Source organism: Thermobia domestica, chromosome 1, assembly GCF_964235325.1.
Source record: "Thermobia domestica chromosome 1, izTheDome1.hap1.1, whole genome shotgun sequence".
NCBI lineage: Eukaryota > Metazoa > Arthropoda > Insecta > Zygentoma > Lepismatidae > Thermobia > Thermobia domestica.
The window spans coordinates 294,755,779-294,771,013 of NC_137454.1; the positions used below are offsets into that span (position 1 = coordinate 294,755,779).

The 15,235-nt window shown below is 32.7% G+C and overlaps 1 protein-coding gene across 1 annotated transcript in view; it reads left to right on the plus strand.

The window, feature by feature from the left end:
• Nucleotides 1-14,462, plus strand: part of LOC145661488 (organic cation transporter protein) — a 168,632-nt gene extending 154,170 nt beyond the window's left edge. The window contains exon 10 of the mRNA XM_081726807.1: nt 1,837-14,462. Within this exon, the coding sequence (XP_081582933.1) occupies nt 1,837-2,049 (213 nt within the window). The 3' untranslated portion in view covers nt 2,050-14,462. The remainder of the gene's footprint in view (nt 1-1,836) is intronic.
• Nucleotides 14,463-15,235: the final 773 nt, after the last annotated feature.

Sequence of the window (15,235 nt, forward strand, 5' to 3'; positions counted from 1 at the left end):
TTTAATAGCTATCTTCTCTCAGTCACCTACCTAATCAATAAGAACAGGTTGTCATAGCAACCCAAAAACGCTAAATCTGTTGTTACAGTAACATCGGTTAAAAATCATACAACACCAGCATATTGTTCTATATATATTCCTCTTCTTCGTAATCACAACCTGTCCACTTTTAAATAACATCTTTTGCCCAAAATAGTTAAAAGAAGAATGGAAGTAACTTACAAATATACAATATCGTTGTAAGAGTCAGACACTGATAGTTCAATTCTATGGTTTAAACACTACCATGAAAACATTTGAGGGTATTTCTGTTTCAGTCTTATGACAATTCCAGAACGTTTTCCAAGCATTACACTAGCACCATCAGTAGCAATCGCAATAAGAATATAAGAGAAAAAAGGTGATATACCTAAGTAGTTACTTTATCATTGGAGTTATGTCCCGACTAAATAAATGTAAACTAAGCAAAGGAAAAAAGTACCATGCGCTTTGAAGCAGACAGTACACTCTGATGACTAAGATTAGAGCTGACACTATGAGTTTTCTGTTTCATGTGTTTAAATTATCATTTATGAATGTATGTATTTCTTTGGGTTTGAGAAACCGAGAATCTCCTCATGTTTGAAAAATGTGTCTCACTTTAGTCCTACGGAAAGGTGGCAACCCTAATTGTACACGATCGATGAAAATAATCCGATGTTGAACAACTTTGATATTGATGGCAGATCTTAACAGCTTAGGACACGTATGAAATATTAGTGTTTCAGCCTTGAGTTACCGAGTTATAGGGCATCAAAGTAGAAGTTTGGAGTAGAGATACAAGAACTCAGAAAAAATGGCATTTTAAAATAAAAAAAAAATAAGTCTTTCTCACGGCTTTTCTACCTGGGAATTAATAGAGTTAAAATATATATAAGGAAGAGATTACTTAGCTTTGGTGCATAATAGTGGAACATTAAACTCTACAGAAAATATTGGGAATAACTGTCCTAAAACGTAATATATTTTATGAGACAAAATTATCATTTAAAATTTATGAATAAAATAAAAGTTCATTTTTTTGAATAAACTAAAATTCATTAACATCAACTAAGGTGCTAGAATTCGAAGGTGAAAAAGTTAAATTTGTTATCCAAAAATTTTCTTATTTCAAACATTTTCACATGATACAGGGTTGACAACGAAAAACCGGCCGACCTCTCATGAGCTTGAATGAATGGTTTTGTAAAAAGAAATCAATACTATCTGACGTATAGAAAAGTAGACACATGTTTCATTAATGGAAAGATATGTACCCACCAAAAATTATGCACTCTTGTGCATGTTTAACATGTAACCCACACACACGATGTTTGTCCAACACAAAGGGAGTTGTAATCAAACCAGGAATCCCACGTATCAAAGAGGAACGCTCTATCATTGAGCCACCATGCTCTCAAGCTTACATTTAGTTGTTAAGAAGTGTGTAATTCATTAGACTGTTTAAAAAAATAGGTATTCCGCACATTAAAGTTTAAAGGTTTTAATTTATACCTGAAGTTAGTAACACTATTTGTCTATTAGCATGGTTATTAAATACCCTTCAAAGGCAGAGAGAGCGGGAAAAATAAACATTGCGCACACTTCAAATCTGTCAACATTTTTCTATTTTTCTTATATTCCGACATATGACTGTCCTCAAAACATACATAATTGAGTTTAATATACTTTCTTTTTAAGTTCCATATTCTTGTCAATTGTTACCAAATTTAAGACATTAATTATCATTAATCAAATACGTAAACAACTGTTAAATTTTGTTCTTACATGATAAATATGATTTCTTTTCCTTAACAGGATACGTTCGACAAATCTATTCCAACCATGATTTTTGGAACTATTGCTCTAGGATCTGGTTTATTATCATTGTTACTTCCGGAGACTCTGAACCAAGCTCTTCCTCAGACATTACAAGATGGTGAGAAATTTGGAAAAGGAGATACGTGTTGTGCTATGTGCTGTAGAAGAGGACAACAAAGAGAAAATCTCCCTCTAAGAGTTCATGAATAATAGGTACTCAATTGTTTTTATAGCGGGGAACGTTATGTTTTTATTCATAATAAGAATATTTTTACAAGTGTAAATGAGCATATCGCGGTAGAGTGTATAGTGTATACTGATTGTTGTTATTATCGTTGAGATATTTTTGTAATTTGAGGTATTTATTCAAACATAAGTGTGCGGATTTGACTAAAGTTTATTTAACAAATCTCGCTTGAAGGGATAGTTGCAAAAGCGTCTTAAGCATTTAATGTGTTTAAGCACTTTATGTACATTAAAATGAAATTTTTTTATGATGAATGAACTGATGTTTTGAATTTTGAAATGGTACTTATGTTTATAGTTACTAGGTCAACATTTCGCTTGAAAGAAATAGTTGTAGTTTATTTATAGAAATTGAAAGAAAAGCTTTAAAAGTTGGATATATGGCTTGTAAAGCAAAATTTCCAAAACAATGCCCACAATGAAATGTGGGTCCAAGCAGCAAGAAAGATTTGGTCAGGAGCAAGATTGCATAATGTTGTCTGTTGCCTTATTTAAAATTATGTATTTTGTTCGTACGATATTTTAACGAACTTTTTTTTATATAACAATATTGCTCATAAATTATAACATTAATCTATCTCCTTCATGTGTACGCTTCTTTTGTCTCTCTAGTAGAGTTTGAGAAAGGATCCACGCATCAAATCAAAATTTCAACAACTGCAAAATAGTTGTTTTAATATTTTACAATGTGACATTAAGTAATTTTAGAATTTAATTTGCATTATATTATTTTAATTAGTTCCGTATAGAATCACAAACGTTACATGGAAAATTGCGGATCCTATTGTTTGAGGATAATATCTGGACTTCTTTCTAAGAAAGAGTGCTTTACTGTGGATCATTAATTGTTGCACCATCTGTATATCTATAAGAGATAGTGAAAAAATGTATACAAAATGAGGGCAGCATTTCATTGGGAAGTAGAATGATTAGATGCATACGGTTTGCATATGCTATGGCGCTTGTTTCAGAACCTGAAAAGAAAATCATTAAGATGTTAGAAAACATGAGGAAGGGCTGTGAAGGGGATGAAAATAAATGTTAGAAAGACAAACGATATGGTGATTGAAACGAAGGGATCAGCGTCAAATATAGAAATGGAAGGCGAGAAAATAGAACAGGTGATGAGTTTTCGATAACTAAGTAGTATTATTAGTGATGATATGAACTGTGAACGTGAAATTAAAGTAAGGATAGGAATGGCGAAAGAAGATTTTAGGAGGGAAAAAAATCTGTTTTGTTCGATCTTGAATAAATAGTAGGGCAAAAGATTCATAAGATGTTTCGTACGGAGTATTGAACCGTATTGGTCAGGAACATGGATATTACCGAAAAATGGTAAAAAACGACTGGAAGCTTTCGCAATGTGTGTGTGGAGAAGAATGGAGAGAATTATCTGAGTCGAGCGAAAAACGAATGAGAGGGTCTTAGAAATGATGGAAGAGAAAAGAACAGTTTTAGATATTACGAGGCGCATCCAGAAAGTAAGGTTCCCACGCGTCCCATAGCTAGGAAACCGTATGTTACGCGAAGCGACTGCGTGTACGTGAGAGTAAGGTCCTAACATGGCGCATGCGCCAGCAGAACTTCCCTAATTCTCTCAGTAGCGTCGTGGCAGTGATTGAAGATTGGCGTTCCTATTCCAGCTCCCGCCGCGTGTGAAGTGCGAGGGCATGGCTTCCTAGCTATGGGATGCGTGAAAAACTTACTTTCTGGATGCGAATCGTATTAAGAAGAGGAAGAGAAACTGGTTTTGATATTGGCTAAGAAGAAACTGTATCATGAGGAATGTGTTAGAGGGTATGGTGGCAGGGAAGCGAAGAGAGGGAGAAAGAGATTACAATTAACGAACGATATCGAAACGGAGAAATTGTACGTGAAGACGAAGAGATTAAGCGGAAGAACGTGGAGCATGGAAGCTTCTCAGTTGCGACAAATGACCTGCCAGTAATGGCAGAATACCTATGATTATGATATACGAGAATGGATGAAGAAATGTTCATTCTTGGTAACATCGAATAATTTTCTTCAGCAATGATTTGATAAATATAATTCTGCATTTAACCGTTCCAATCGTTAAACAAAAGAAGTGCTTTACAATCTCTCCAATTGTGGAACTTCGTTTTAGAAAGCTGTTTTATCTCCAATATTGCTAATATATCTTGTGTATATATATGCTTCATGCTATTTATCATCTGAATCTTTGATTAGAATTGGGAAGACATTAGTGATTTAAATGTTTAATTCTGTGGAAGTTGCAATGCAAGAAAGAGTTCGAACATAATAGGAAAACCTTTACTTGTTCTACTTACTATTGCGTATTACTCCGAAAATTCTATTAATTTAAATAGGTTCGGGCTAAAACTATTTTTTGGATGGCCAAAATTTTGATATAATGTTAAGTTATTACCGAAACTAGATTTTAACAATTTTAAATTTTGGTAATTCTGTTGTAACTTTGAGGACTAAGAGATGAAAATGTCACGTGTTTACGTGGCAGGGAGCTATCACGTGTTTCTTCGGAGCTTCTGTACATTGAACGGACTAATTTCTATATATATGAGACGTTTTGATACACAGAATGCATACACGTTATTTACTTGCATTAATTCAGTACGGTATGCGTAGGGAAAAAGAAGGATTTTCAGTTCCGTTGTCAACCAAGTTTGTACGCAAATGCTATGTACTTTGTAAATTATTACGATATATATATATATATATATATATATATATATATATATATATATATATATATATATACCGTGGAAGATCATGACTTGGAAATGGTACATTTTATTTCGAAACTTTTCAAAATCAGTCCCACAGGGAAGATGAGAGATTACTTATTAGCGAATATAATTTAATTCACTAATTATGTCTACTGAAAATTATGCGTGGATATCATAGTATTAATATATGTCTGTCTAATGCACTTCTCATACTTGGTGTAGATTCACCACCGGGGGCGCGGTGCATCAGTTGTAGAACGTTCACCTCCGGAGCTTGGGGTCCATGGTTCGATCCCAGCTCGCGCCGTGTGGACTTTGTGGTGGACAAACACCGTGTTCGTGTGTTTTCCCGAGGTTCTCACGTTTCCTCCTACTTTTTTTCATTCCACCATTTCATTCATCTCTCATCATCACCGTCTCCTCTAGCCTAACCGACGTATCCGTGGGACGTAAAACTTAAAGATTTCATTTCATTTTTAGATTCACGACCAAAAGTGAATGATTACTTACATACTCGTTTAACGATGTTTCATGTAACGAATAAACCAATTTCGAATAAATTTAGTAGCTATCTTGAACGTAGACAATATACAAAGTATGAAATTTACAGAAACCTGGAGTTAATGCACTTTTAATTGCTTCGGATTCCTTGATCAGAGACAAGTAATAGATCAAAGATGTGTAAAGTGAAGAAAAGGTTTCTATTCAGGTATTGCATTTGCATTTGTACATACAGTAGACCTATAGACGTCCATATGATAGATATCTCTCTCAAAATAAAATGAAAAGGATACTTAATGCAAATTGTAATTACATCATGAAACTGATAACTTATAAGGAATAAAGAAGTAATCGTTATTTTCTAACTTGGCAGAGAAATTTTGCTTTCATTAATATTTCATGAGTATTTTTGTTGTCTTTAGTATGAGGTAGCATTAAAAACAGCTTATAACATTTGCAGTCATGCTCCTACATTAAGGAAAGCAATATTTTTGAACAGTTTTGTACCGTCCTTAATCATCGTCCACTGATAAGCCATAATCGTTAGAATAGGCCTAATTAAACCTGAAATGATTTCAACTAAATGATATACTGTATATAAGTAGAGAAAAGAAGAGTTAATTATAAGAAAAACAAAAGACATTTTTACTTTAAAAAATAGTAATGTTGCTAATACCTTCCAGAAAGAAAAGACTATACTCTGTGGAGTTCAAAATGTAGCATGTATATTCTCAGGGAAACTATTGTAGCATATTGTCTGATGATGTACAGCATTCCTATCCTGAGTCAATTTAGAAAATATATGATCTATGATTATCCAAAATAATTAACTAAATGTTGAATTATATATCTGTATATGCTTAAACACAACAAACAGTGATGATATTAATACAAGTCAATTTTAGCACAGACCAGTGGTTCCAGCATGAATATCCCTATAGCATGTTATTTCAACATTATTTATCCGGTGCTGGGTTAACATAGGCTTAATATTACTAGTTTAACACAGAACCGGTGTTGAGTGGTATTAAATTATACGACAGTGTTAATTTTAAAAGAATGTCACAGTGATGTTAAAGAACTAAGTGGATGAACGAAAGAACGCGATCCTGTGTTGTTAGTAAGACCTCAGCTCGCATTGTGAATGCAAACGTCAGCTCGCATTGTTTATTATTTGTCATTGATCCAGACCTTTTATTTACTAGGAATAATGATTTGGCAAAGGTATCGTATCCGCTTCAAATTCCTAAGTATCAGACAGATTATTATATTGTAATTTTTAGAATGGACATTGCCTTGCATGGTAGTCATAAATATGTGAGTAACTAACACTGGCAATTTGTACTAGTTTTAAATATCATGTTGAGCTATGAACAAAGTTTCAAGCTGTATTTGTATATATATAGTTCATATGAGCTATATAACTCATGTATATGTTCATATCTTGAGGAAAGTCACTTAGGTAAAAATGTCAATTTTATCACTACAAGGTAAGGGAACATTTTTTTTTTTTTTTTTTTTGTAATGTTCTAATTCTTGTGATTTTTCCCCTTAACTTGTAGCGATAAAATTGTAACTTCTGTCGATATAATTTCCTTCCAGAGCCGCCACTGGCTCATATGACACACATGTGTGTACAAATGAAATATACTTTTCCATCTATAGTGCGTATGATCAGAAATTTGTTCGACGTATTATATGAACCTCGTTTTATCTATTAATCTATTAAAAATTTTCCTAACAATTTAAAAATAGTGTTGCTAATGTAGGTAGTATCTAACAATAATCTTTAGGTTCAGAATATTGTTGCAACTTTGGAATGACAAGCACACTCGATTTTGTGCTAAGTGTTAAAGATGTTAATACAATAGATTTCTAGTATTTCTCTAAAGTAATTTCCCGTCATTTATTCCCGAAACCCTTGTCAATATATTTTTTTTAAAAAATAAGATATTCAAGAGATATGTTGCACATTCCGTTCTACTTACACGGCTGAGTTCAGTTATTTCCCAAAAATACAACTGATGAATATAAATGACATTTAGTTACCATTGTAGAAGTAAGTAAACCCATTCTTGTATTTTAAAGATATTGTACCTAATAATAATTTTTCTCCCACATTAAGAGGGTATATATTTCACTCAGAAAATTATTTTGATCTCCTCGAAATGAGAACAAATTTTTCCTAAGCACAAAATTTGAACATATTGGTCTCAAGTATGTTTCTTACATACTAGGTGGCCCAAAAGTAGGTATACACATAGTTCTACATTGTTGAAATACAACATTTTACTTTATTATGATAATAACTTTATTTACTTTAGTCTGTTCCGACTTTAATGTAAAAGTGAAAATAAAATAAAAACATATCATAAAGAAACTAAGTCAATACCTGTATGGATAATAATAAGTAAATGATATAAAATGCCATAAGCCAATCAGTACAGGATTTTTGGGTCATCCTGTATAAACTAGTTCATACTCTGAGACAAATTATACGGAATTTGTTTCTGTTACGTGGGGAATCATTTTGCATTACCATTTCTATAATTATTGCTGTTTCATATATAACATATGTGAAAATTTTAACACATTCATATCACTAATGTTATGCTATGTCATACTGTAGTTTAATTTTTCCGTGTCTGAAACAAAAACAGGCGTTTTAACTATTTTAATGAATATAGTGGTAAGAATTGTGTAACACTTTGTAGTTTTCTAGAGAATTTATAGATTCGTGCGGTTGCAGTATGATATTACGTAATTTTTTCTATCAATACCCGAAATGAATCAGAAGAGAGATGAAAATAAAATGAGAATTATTTTTCTCTTATTTCTCTCATTTTTATTGTAAAACGTGGGATAACAGATACTATAATTTAAAAAGAAATAAGGTCATAAGAAGTCACAATTCGATTTACTATACACTAAAATATTTAATACACAATAGCACACTGAGCAAGGCTATATGATATATGTTAAAAAGAAAACAGTATCACGTAACAGTTTCAACACAATAACTGTGTCTTCATCAGACTTCCACTCCTTCTGGCTGCTTGGGAGTTGGTCATCACTTATATAGTCACCGGAGATCAACTTTTAATTAGGCTCCGCCCCTTCATTAAAAAGTAACACTTGTGTGGCTTTCACTTTCACTTTTTAGCTGCACACGTGTCCAATTAAAAGTTTACTTTTTTCGTTGGATACATTCTGTCCTCTAATTATCCTTATTTTCCTTATTAATTTTTCTTCTTTCTTTCTTCCTTTTCATTTCTTCTTTAAGCAGAATCTTCTCCCACTCTTTATTTATCGAGAATCCTGCATTCCAATTCATCACCTTGTGTCCTGCCCTCATAATCTCCCTAGCTTCCTTCCATTTTCTCACCAGAAGTTCTGTTCTCTACTTCTATGACCTCTGCTCCTTCCCACCCTATCCTGTGGTTTATCTCTTTGTGATCATTGTATATCGCATTGTTGTCCCTTTTCAATCTTACATCATCCTGGTGCTGTTTAATCCTTTCTTGCATTTTCTTTTTTGTTTCTCCTATGTAAATTTTGTTACACTCCGCGCATCCTACTCTATATATTACTCCCCTTTGATCTTTGTCCGCTACTGCTTCTCTCCTGGTTCTTCTTACTAATTCAATTATTTTGCTTCCTCCTTTTCTGTACATCCTAATTCCTGCTTCCCGAAGCATTCTCTTTATCTTCTCTATTTCTTTGCCTAGACTTTCTGTTCCAAACCATTTTCTGTTCTTGTCTTCTTCCTCTTTCTTTCCCTCTCTTGCTATGTCTCTTGGGATCTTATCCTCTTCGTTGTATCCATTTCCCCTTAGCTGTGTCCAGAACTTCTTTAAATCGGTTTTCCTCTGTTCTTCATTTGTGTTTAGGTCTCCTATTCTTTCTTTCATGCTTTTATGAAATTCTCCTTTGTCCCCCTCATCCACATCACTTCGTTTGTGGCAATACACTCCCACTGCACACTCTTTTTGGTACCAGGATGTAATAAACTCCCCTTGTTCCGACTTCTTAATTTTCATATCTAAATAGTTTATCTCCTTGTCTACTTCTATTTCATTTTCTAGTCTAATCCCTTTCTCTTCATCTTCCACGTCCCTTATGAATTTCTCCAGCTGCCTTTTCGTTCCCTTCCATATTCCTAAACAGTTGTCCACATAACGGCAAAAAGGAAGCAGTCTTTCTCCTCCTCTTTCTATCGTCTCCTTCTCCCATCGATTCATTACTATATCTGATAGTACTGGACTCAAACAAGATCCTATACTAAGTCCTTCCTTCATTTTAATAATCCTGTCTCTGATTATGCAGCATCCATTCTCCCACAATGCCTCTAATCCTTTTCTTACCTTCTTACTGTCCCAATTTTCTATTCTCTTTTCACCCATTTCCTCTTCTATTATTCTCAATATTTCTTCTCTTTTAAGGCTCGGGAACATACTCTTGACATCCAGACTAAATAGCACTGTGCTTTCTGTTCTTCTCCCTAATTTATCTATCATCCTCTCAACCTCTTGCGTATTCTCTACTCTCTTACTTTCTTGTCCTTTTCTCACTGCCTCGGCTATCCTCTTAATCTTTTTCTCCAACAGTTCTAACATATTATTCCTGCAGTTAAGCACCGGCCTCAACTTCACTACTTCTTTGTGGATTTTTGGAAATCCTTTCATCCTAAGTAGCTTTCCTTCTTCTCTCACTAACCTCTTGAACCCTTTCTTTTTGCAGTCCTCTATAATCTTTTTCTTTATCTCTTCTTCTTGTACGTTTTCCGCCACATCTTCATATGTCTCGTCTTTCAGATATTCAAGTTTTTTTCATACCATACTTTATCCATCACAACTATAGCTCCCCCTTTGTCTGCCTGTTCCACTACTATGTCCTTACTCGTTCTTATCCTTTTCATTCCCATTTTCTCTTCGTCAGTCAGATTGCCTCTTTGTCTTCTTGATTTGTTATTTACTATATTTACTAGTTTCCTCCGAATTTTGTTCCTATCTTCTTCATCTTTTATTTCCTGAAGTGCTTCCTCTATTCCATCAACCGCTTCTTAATTATCTACTTCCTCTTTTGTTACTCTGAATTTATATCCTGTCTCTCTTCCTCAGTAATCTCAATATCTCCTATGATTACTACTCTTTTCTCGTCTATTGTCTCTTCTTGTTTCCATCCTATTCTTTTACCTTTCTCTCTTAATCTTTCTTCTTCTTTTCTTCTGAACTTTTCCTCCCACACTTGATCTCCAGAGACTATATAAGTGATGACCAACTCCCAAGCAGCCAGAAGGAGTGGAAGTCTGATGAAGACACAGTTATTGTGTTGAAACTGTTACGTGATACTGTTTTTTTTTTTTTTTTTTACATATTATCACATAGCCTTGCTCAGTGTGTTATTGTGTATTAGTACAAAATGGAAACAAGGCCTGATAGAATAGTCATAGAATACCTAATACTATATATTTATATCCTGGTGAAACTGTAAAAATAACTATGTGCAAAGTGTTGATCTGCTATACAAGCTTGTGAAATATTATAATTATTATTTATTCTAAGGTAAATGTAGAATAAAAATCAAATGAAAGACCCTTTCTTTTACGACTATGCGTAAATTTTACTAGTCTATGCTTCAGCTCATAAGTCCTGTATGGGAAACGACTTCGAAATAAACTAGAATTACATACAGTGCTGCCAACTAAATATATAAAAATAGCTATACAGCTTAACAGAATGCAAGTAATTATAATTTATAAGGTACTACCCGTTCTTTGCACGGGAGAATACGTTTTATTTTTGACATAAAGGGCTAAATTTGTATTAAAATGGCATCAGTAGTATCACTGTTAATCTCAGCGACTACGAAAACTATGGATTCGGTACTAATATAGTCATTTTCGATCATTATATATATCCTCTCTTCTTCCCCTAAGTTATACCGTCAAAGTGAAATAATAAAAACTATCCCAGGCCTGAACCAAACCGAATCTATGTGGCAAATTTGATCAAGATCGGTCGCGTGGCTCAAGAGTTATTAATATATATATATATATATATATAGTTCCCCCTCCCCTACGTTGTAAAGTCAAGTGAAATGATAAAAGCCAACCCAGGTCCAAACATCATATATGTTGAAACTTTGATTGAGATCGATCGGGATGTTCAAGAGTTATGAAGTCACAAACATAGTTACTTTGATTTTCTTTTCCTTCCCTTCTGTAATCGACATTGAGATTGCAGCTGGCGTTCATCACAATTAGTACTAACTACGAAAAACCCTCTGTGAAAGAGCTAGAAGCAGTACATCATTTAAAATTTACCACCTGCACCTCAGTGAGGAGGAGAAGAGGAAACGATTCGTAACTAGTGATGCACACGATAGTGAAAGAAGATGAGACGATAAATTAGATTTTTATAGAACTATCGCCTCGTCTCGATTCTCAGAAATCTTTTGTAGAATTTTTATGTGCAAATTTTATGCCCTGAATCTTACTTAAATTCGCTTAGAAGCTATCAGAGTTCTTCCGTGTCACGAGAGGTCTACGAAGGGTGAGGAAGAGCAACATTTAAACCAAGTTTATTGTTAGAATATATTATGTAATGAATTGTGTATCATTAAACGTTGCTAAATACTTTTCATTATATTTATGCAATCACTTTATCAATTATAATTGTTATAATATAAATCATGTATCACTAAAAGTGTTGGAGATCGTGATAGCATGAAAATAGTAGAAATGTTTTTTTAAAGGGTGACTCTAAGAGATTAAATATGATTCAGAGTCATAGCAGAGATTCCTTTGCTGAACTCCACAAACCAAAACAGTCCAGTGATAGTAAAAAATGTTTGCATATTAAGTTGACAGAAAAGAGCAGAGTAATTTGCATAATAAATTGATCTTATTTTCATAGCAAACAGTACAAGAGCATGGCTAAGTTACTAGATTACGATTCTGTTCGTATTTAGTATCTTATTGTTGATTGAAATAATGTATCGGACATAAAAAACTATGTAGCATATTTATATACAGGTTTTCTTGTTATCTATAAGCAGTCCGTGTAGTAAAGTTATCTATTATTAGTCTTATACTTTTCTATCCTTACGTTTATTAGTAAGTGTTATCAAGTCTTTCCAACAAGTTTCCAAGAAAGAATATATAGTTATGAGCGTCTCGGGTAAATATAATGGTACATCACATTTTCTAACTTTCGAGTCAACTGGAAATGAATATTGACTATTCCCATGCAATTCAATGCAATGTCATATACCAAACAAGTTTACCCTGTCATTTGCAGATAATTTCCGAAATTAAACCACCTGCAAACTCTTCTGGGATTCGATCTCAACCTATTCCAAATGATAACTCAATTTCAACGAAAGTGTCGCTTACATTATGTTTGCCCTAGCCGCTCATATATATATATATATATATATATATATATATATATATATATATATATATATATATATATATATATGTGTGTGTGTGTGTGTGTGTGTGTGTGTGTGTGTGAAATGTATCCCCACTGAAAGATTGCAGAATGATTGTTTATGGAATATGCTGAATATTGTATATTATGTACTTAACCAAAATGGGATTTGAAATGATACACATAAATTAGACTCATCCCAACGTGTATAATTTGAGATTTGTACATGATATTAAGATATTGCAGTAACTTAAACTTATTTTATGCTAAGCTATACCTAATTATTCTTAACGATTATTGCTTTTACTTCACTTTCACAAACAATAAAATGTTTTCCGAAAGTACCAAAAAACATTGGACGTGGGTAGAAGCTAGATAGTTGCCTTCCTCGTGATACTGCGAAGAATTTTATGGGCAGCTTCGTCTCTAAACGAAGAAGACAAAATTATGTTTTTCTATTCAACTCTAGCTAGGATTTCTAAGTGTTCTAGTTATATGCTAAGTTAAGTCTGATTGAGTGTACAAAAATATGGTTTGAATTACGTTCTAGCAATTTAATTACACTTGTGTGTGAATTCATTTATAATTTTCGTCATTAATAGCATAGGAATGCAGTGATAATTCTTCTCACTTCTAATTGGAGATAAATGTGTGATTAGCTCTCTTTTTTTAACCTAAAATACATAATCAAATATGCATTCACATTCCAGGTGTATGATTTAAAAAATGAAGTGATCAAATTTTCCCCCTATACTCAAAACATCGTTCTGACATGCCTGTTTATGATATACGTATATATTATTAAGAATTTGACGTAGTACATTACTTCCGTTGTTTGCTAGGTATAATACAGTTTATGTGTACAAACGAAAGTCTATCTAGATAGCTTGTATTAAAAGTTATAGTAAATAAAATATAGGCCTATTGCAATCTGAATCAATTTTGAAACCTCCGTTGAACATATCTCAAATAAACCTTACTATTACTGTAAATATAAACGTATATTTCAAATGACAGGGTAAAGGTGCCTTTCTTTAAATTAATTCTGAACGTACAAATTCAACAACTTTACGATTCTAAGTGATTACATGATAGCTGTTAATCAACTCTGAAGAACAAGGAATTGCATTAAATTATATTTCTGTTAATAACCCTCGAATAAATTGACCGATTACAACATTAATTAAAAAATGATATTTTTTTACTGTAAATTACAATTTAATCTACAGAAATGAGAACTTCAATGGGAAAGAAGTACACCCGATAATTTTAAGAAATTGTTTCCCGATCTTAACTGATAATACTTGTTAACTTACGTGTCTTTTTTAACACTGGAATCCTCAAATATTGCTGTAATCGGCCTATCCATTCGAAAGTTATTGAAAGAAAAAAAGAGTCGATCAGAAAATATTCATTTTTTCTAACGAGAATATATATTTGTCTATAGGTCTATCATTGTTACTGTAAATACGTATATGAATTTGAAATTTCCACAGTAAACTCATAAATGTTTCTAATAACTTTGTGGTTGTAAATAAACTACTTGTATTTGTTACTCTATTTTCTATATGCATCTGTTATTAATTTCAATGTAAAGCTATGAGATTAATCAACTTTTTAAAGAAATTATAGAAACGATATTGAAATATTGTTACTCTGCTGCTTACACATTTATGCTTTATTATTTCCGAAATAAACTTACAATTTTTGACATTAGTAGAATTTATATTCCCTACAAGTTATAGAAGAGAGCACTTTTGTTAAAGTTCAATATAGCTGATTTTTTCTGGATTATTGAAGCATTTTGTTCATTTCCTAATATACTGATTCTTACAAAACGAATATTAATCTAATAATTGTAGTAGCTATTATTTCCCTAATAGATAGGGAAGGTTATATTCACTTATTAAGTATTTCTGGGAAGCTAAAAGGAACAATATTATGATATACCTAGGGTATTATTATGATTTGTTTGTTTATTGAAGTTTAGCACCCTTTTTCAGCACTAAGGCTGTATGAGACACGAATCTAAAGTTTAAAATGGAATCCGAACCACTGTGATGCGTTTAAATGTTTCAAGGTTCTCTCATCGGGAATCGAACCTAGGACCCTGTGCACGAAAGGTGCGCGTGCTAGCTACTAAACCAATGGGAAAAAATGCTATTATTATTATTATTGTTATTATTATTATTATTATTATTATTATTATTATTATTATTATTATTATTATTATTATTATTAATGTTTATTTGCACATATTTCCTTGATAACCAGGATCTGGAGCTATAGATCTATGTGACCCTGAAAAGGGGCGTCGTAAAATACAGTATATTTACGTCAGAATAAGAGCATCTCATTTGTAAAGCGTTATGACCAAAATTTTGAACGGTGGTAATAAGTACAAAGGGCCAAATTACTTCCAGATAGATTTTATTTTGATATAGTATTCTTATGTATTTACTAGTTTATTCCACTACACTATTT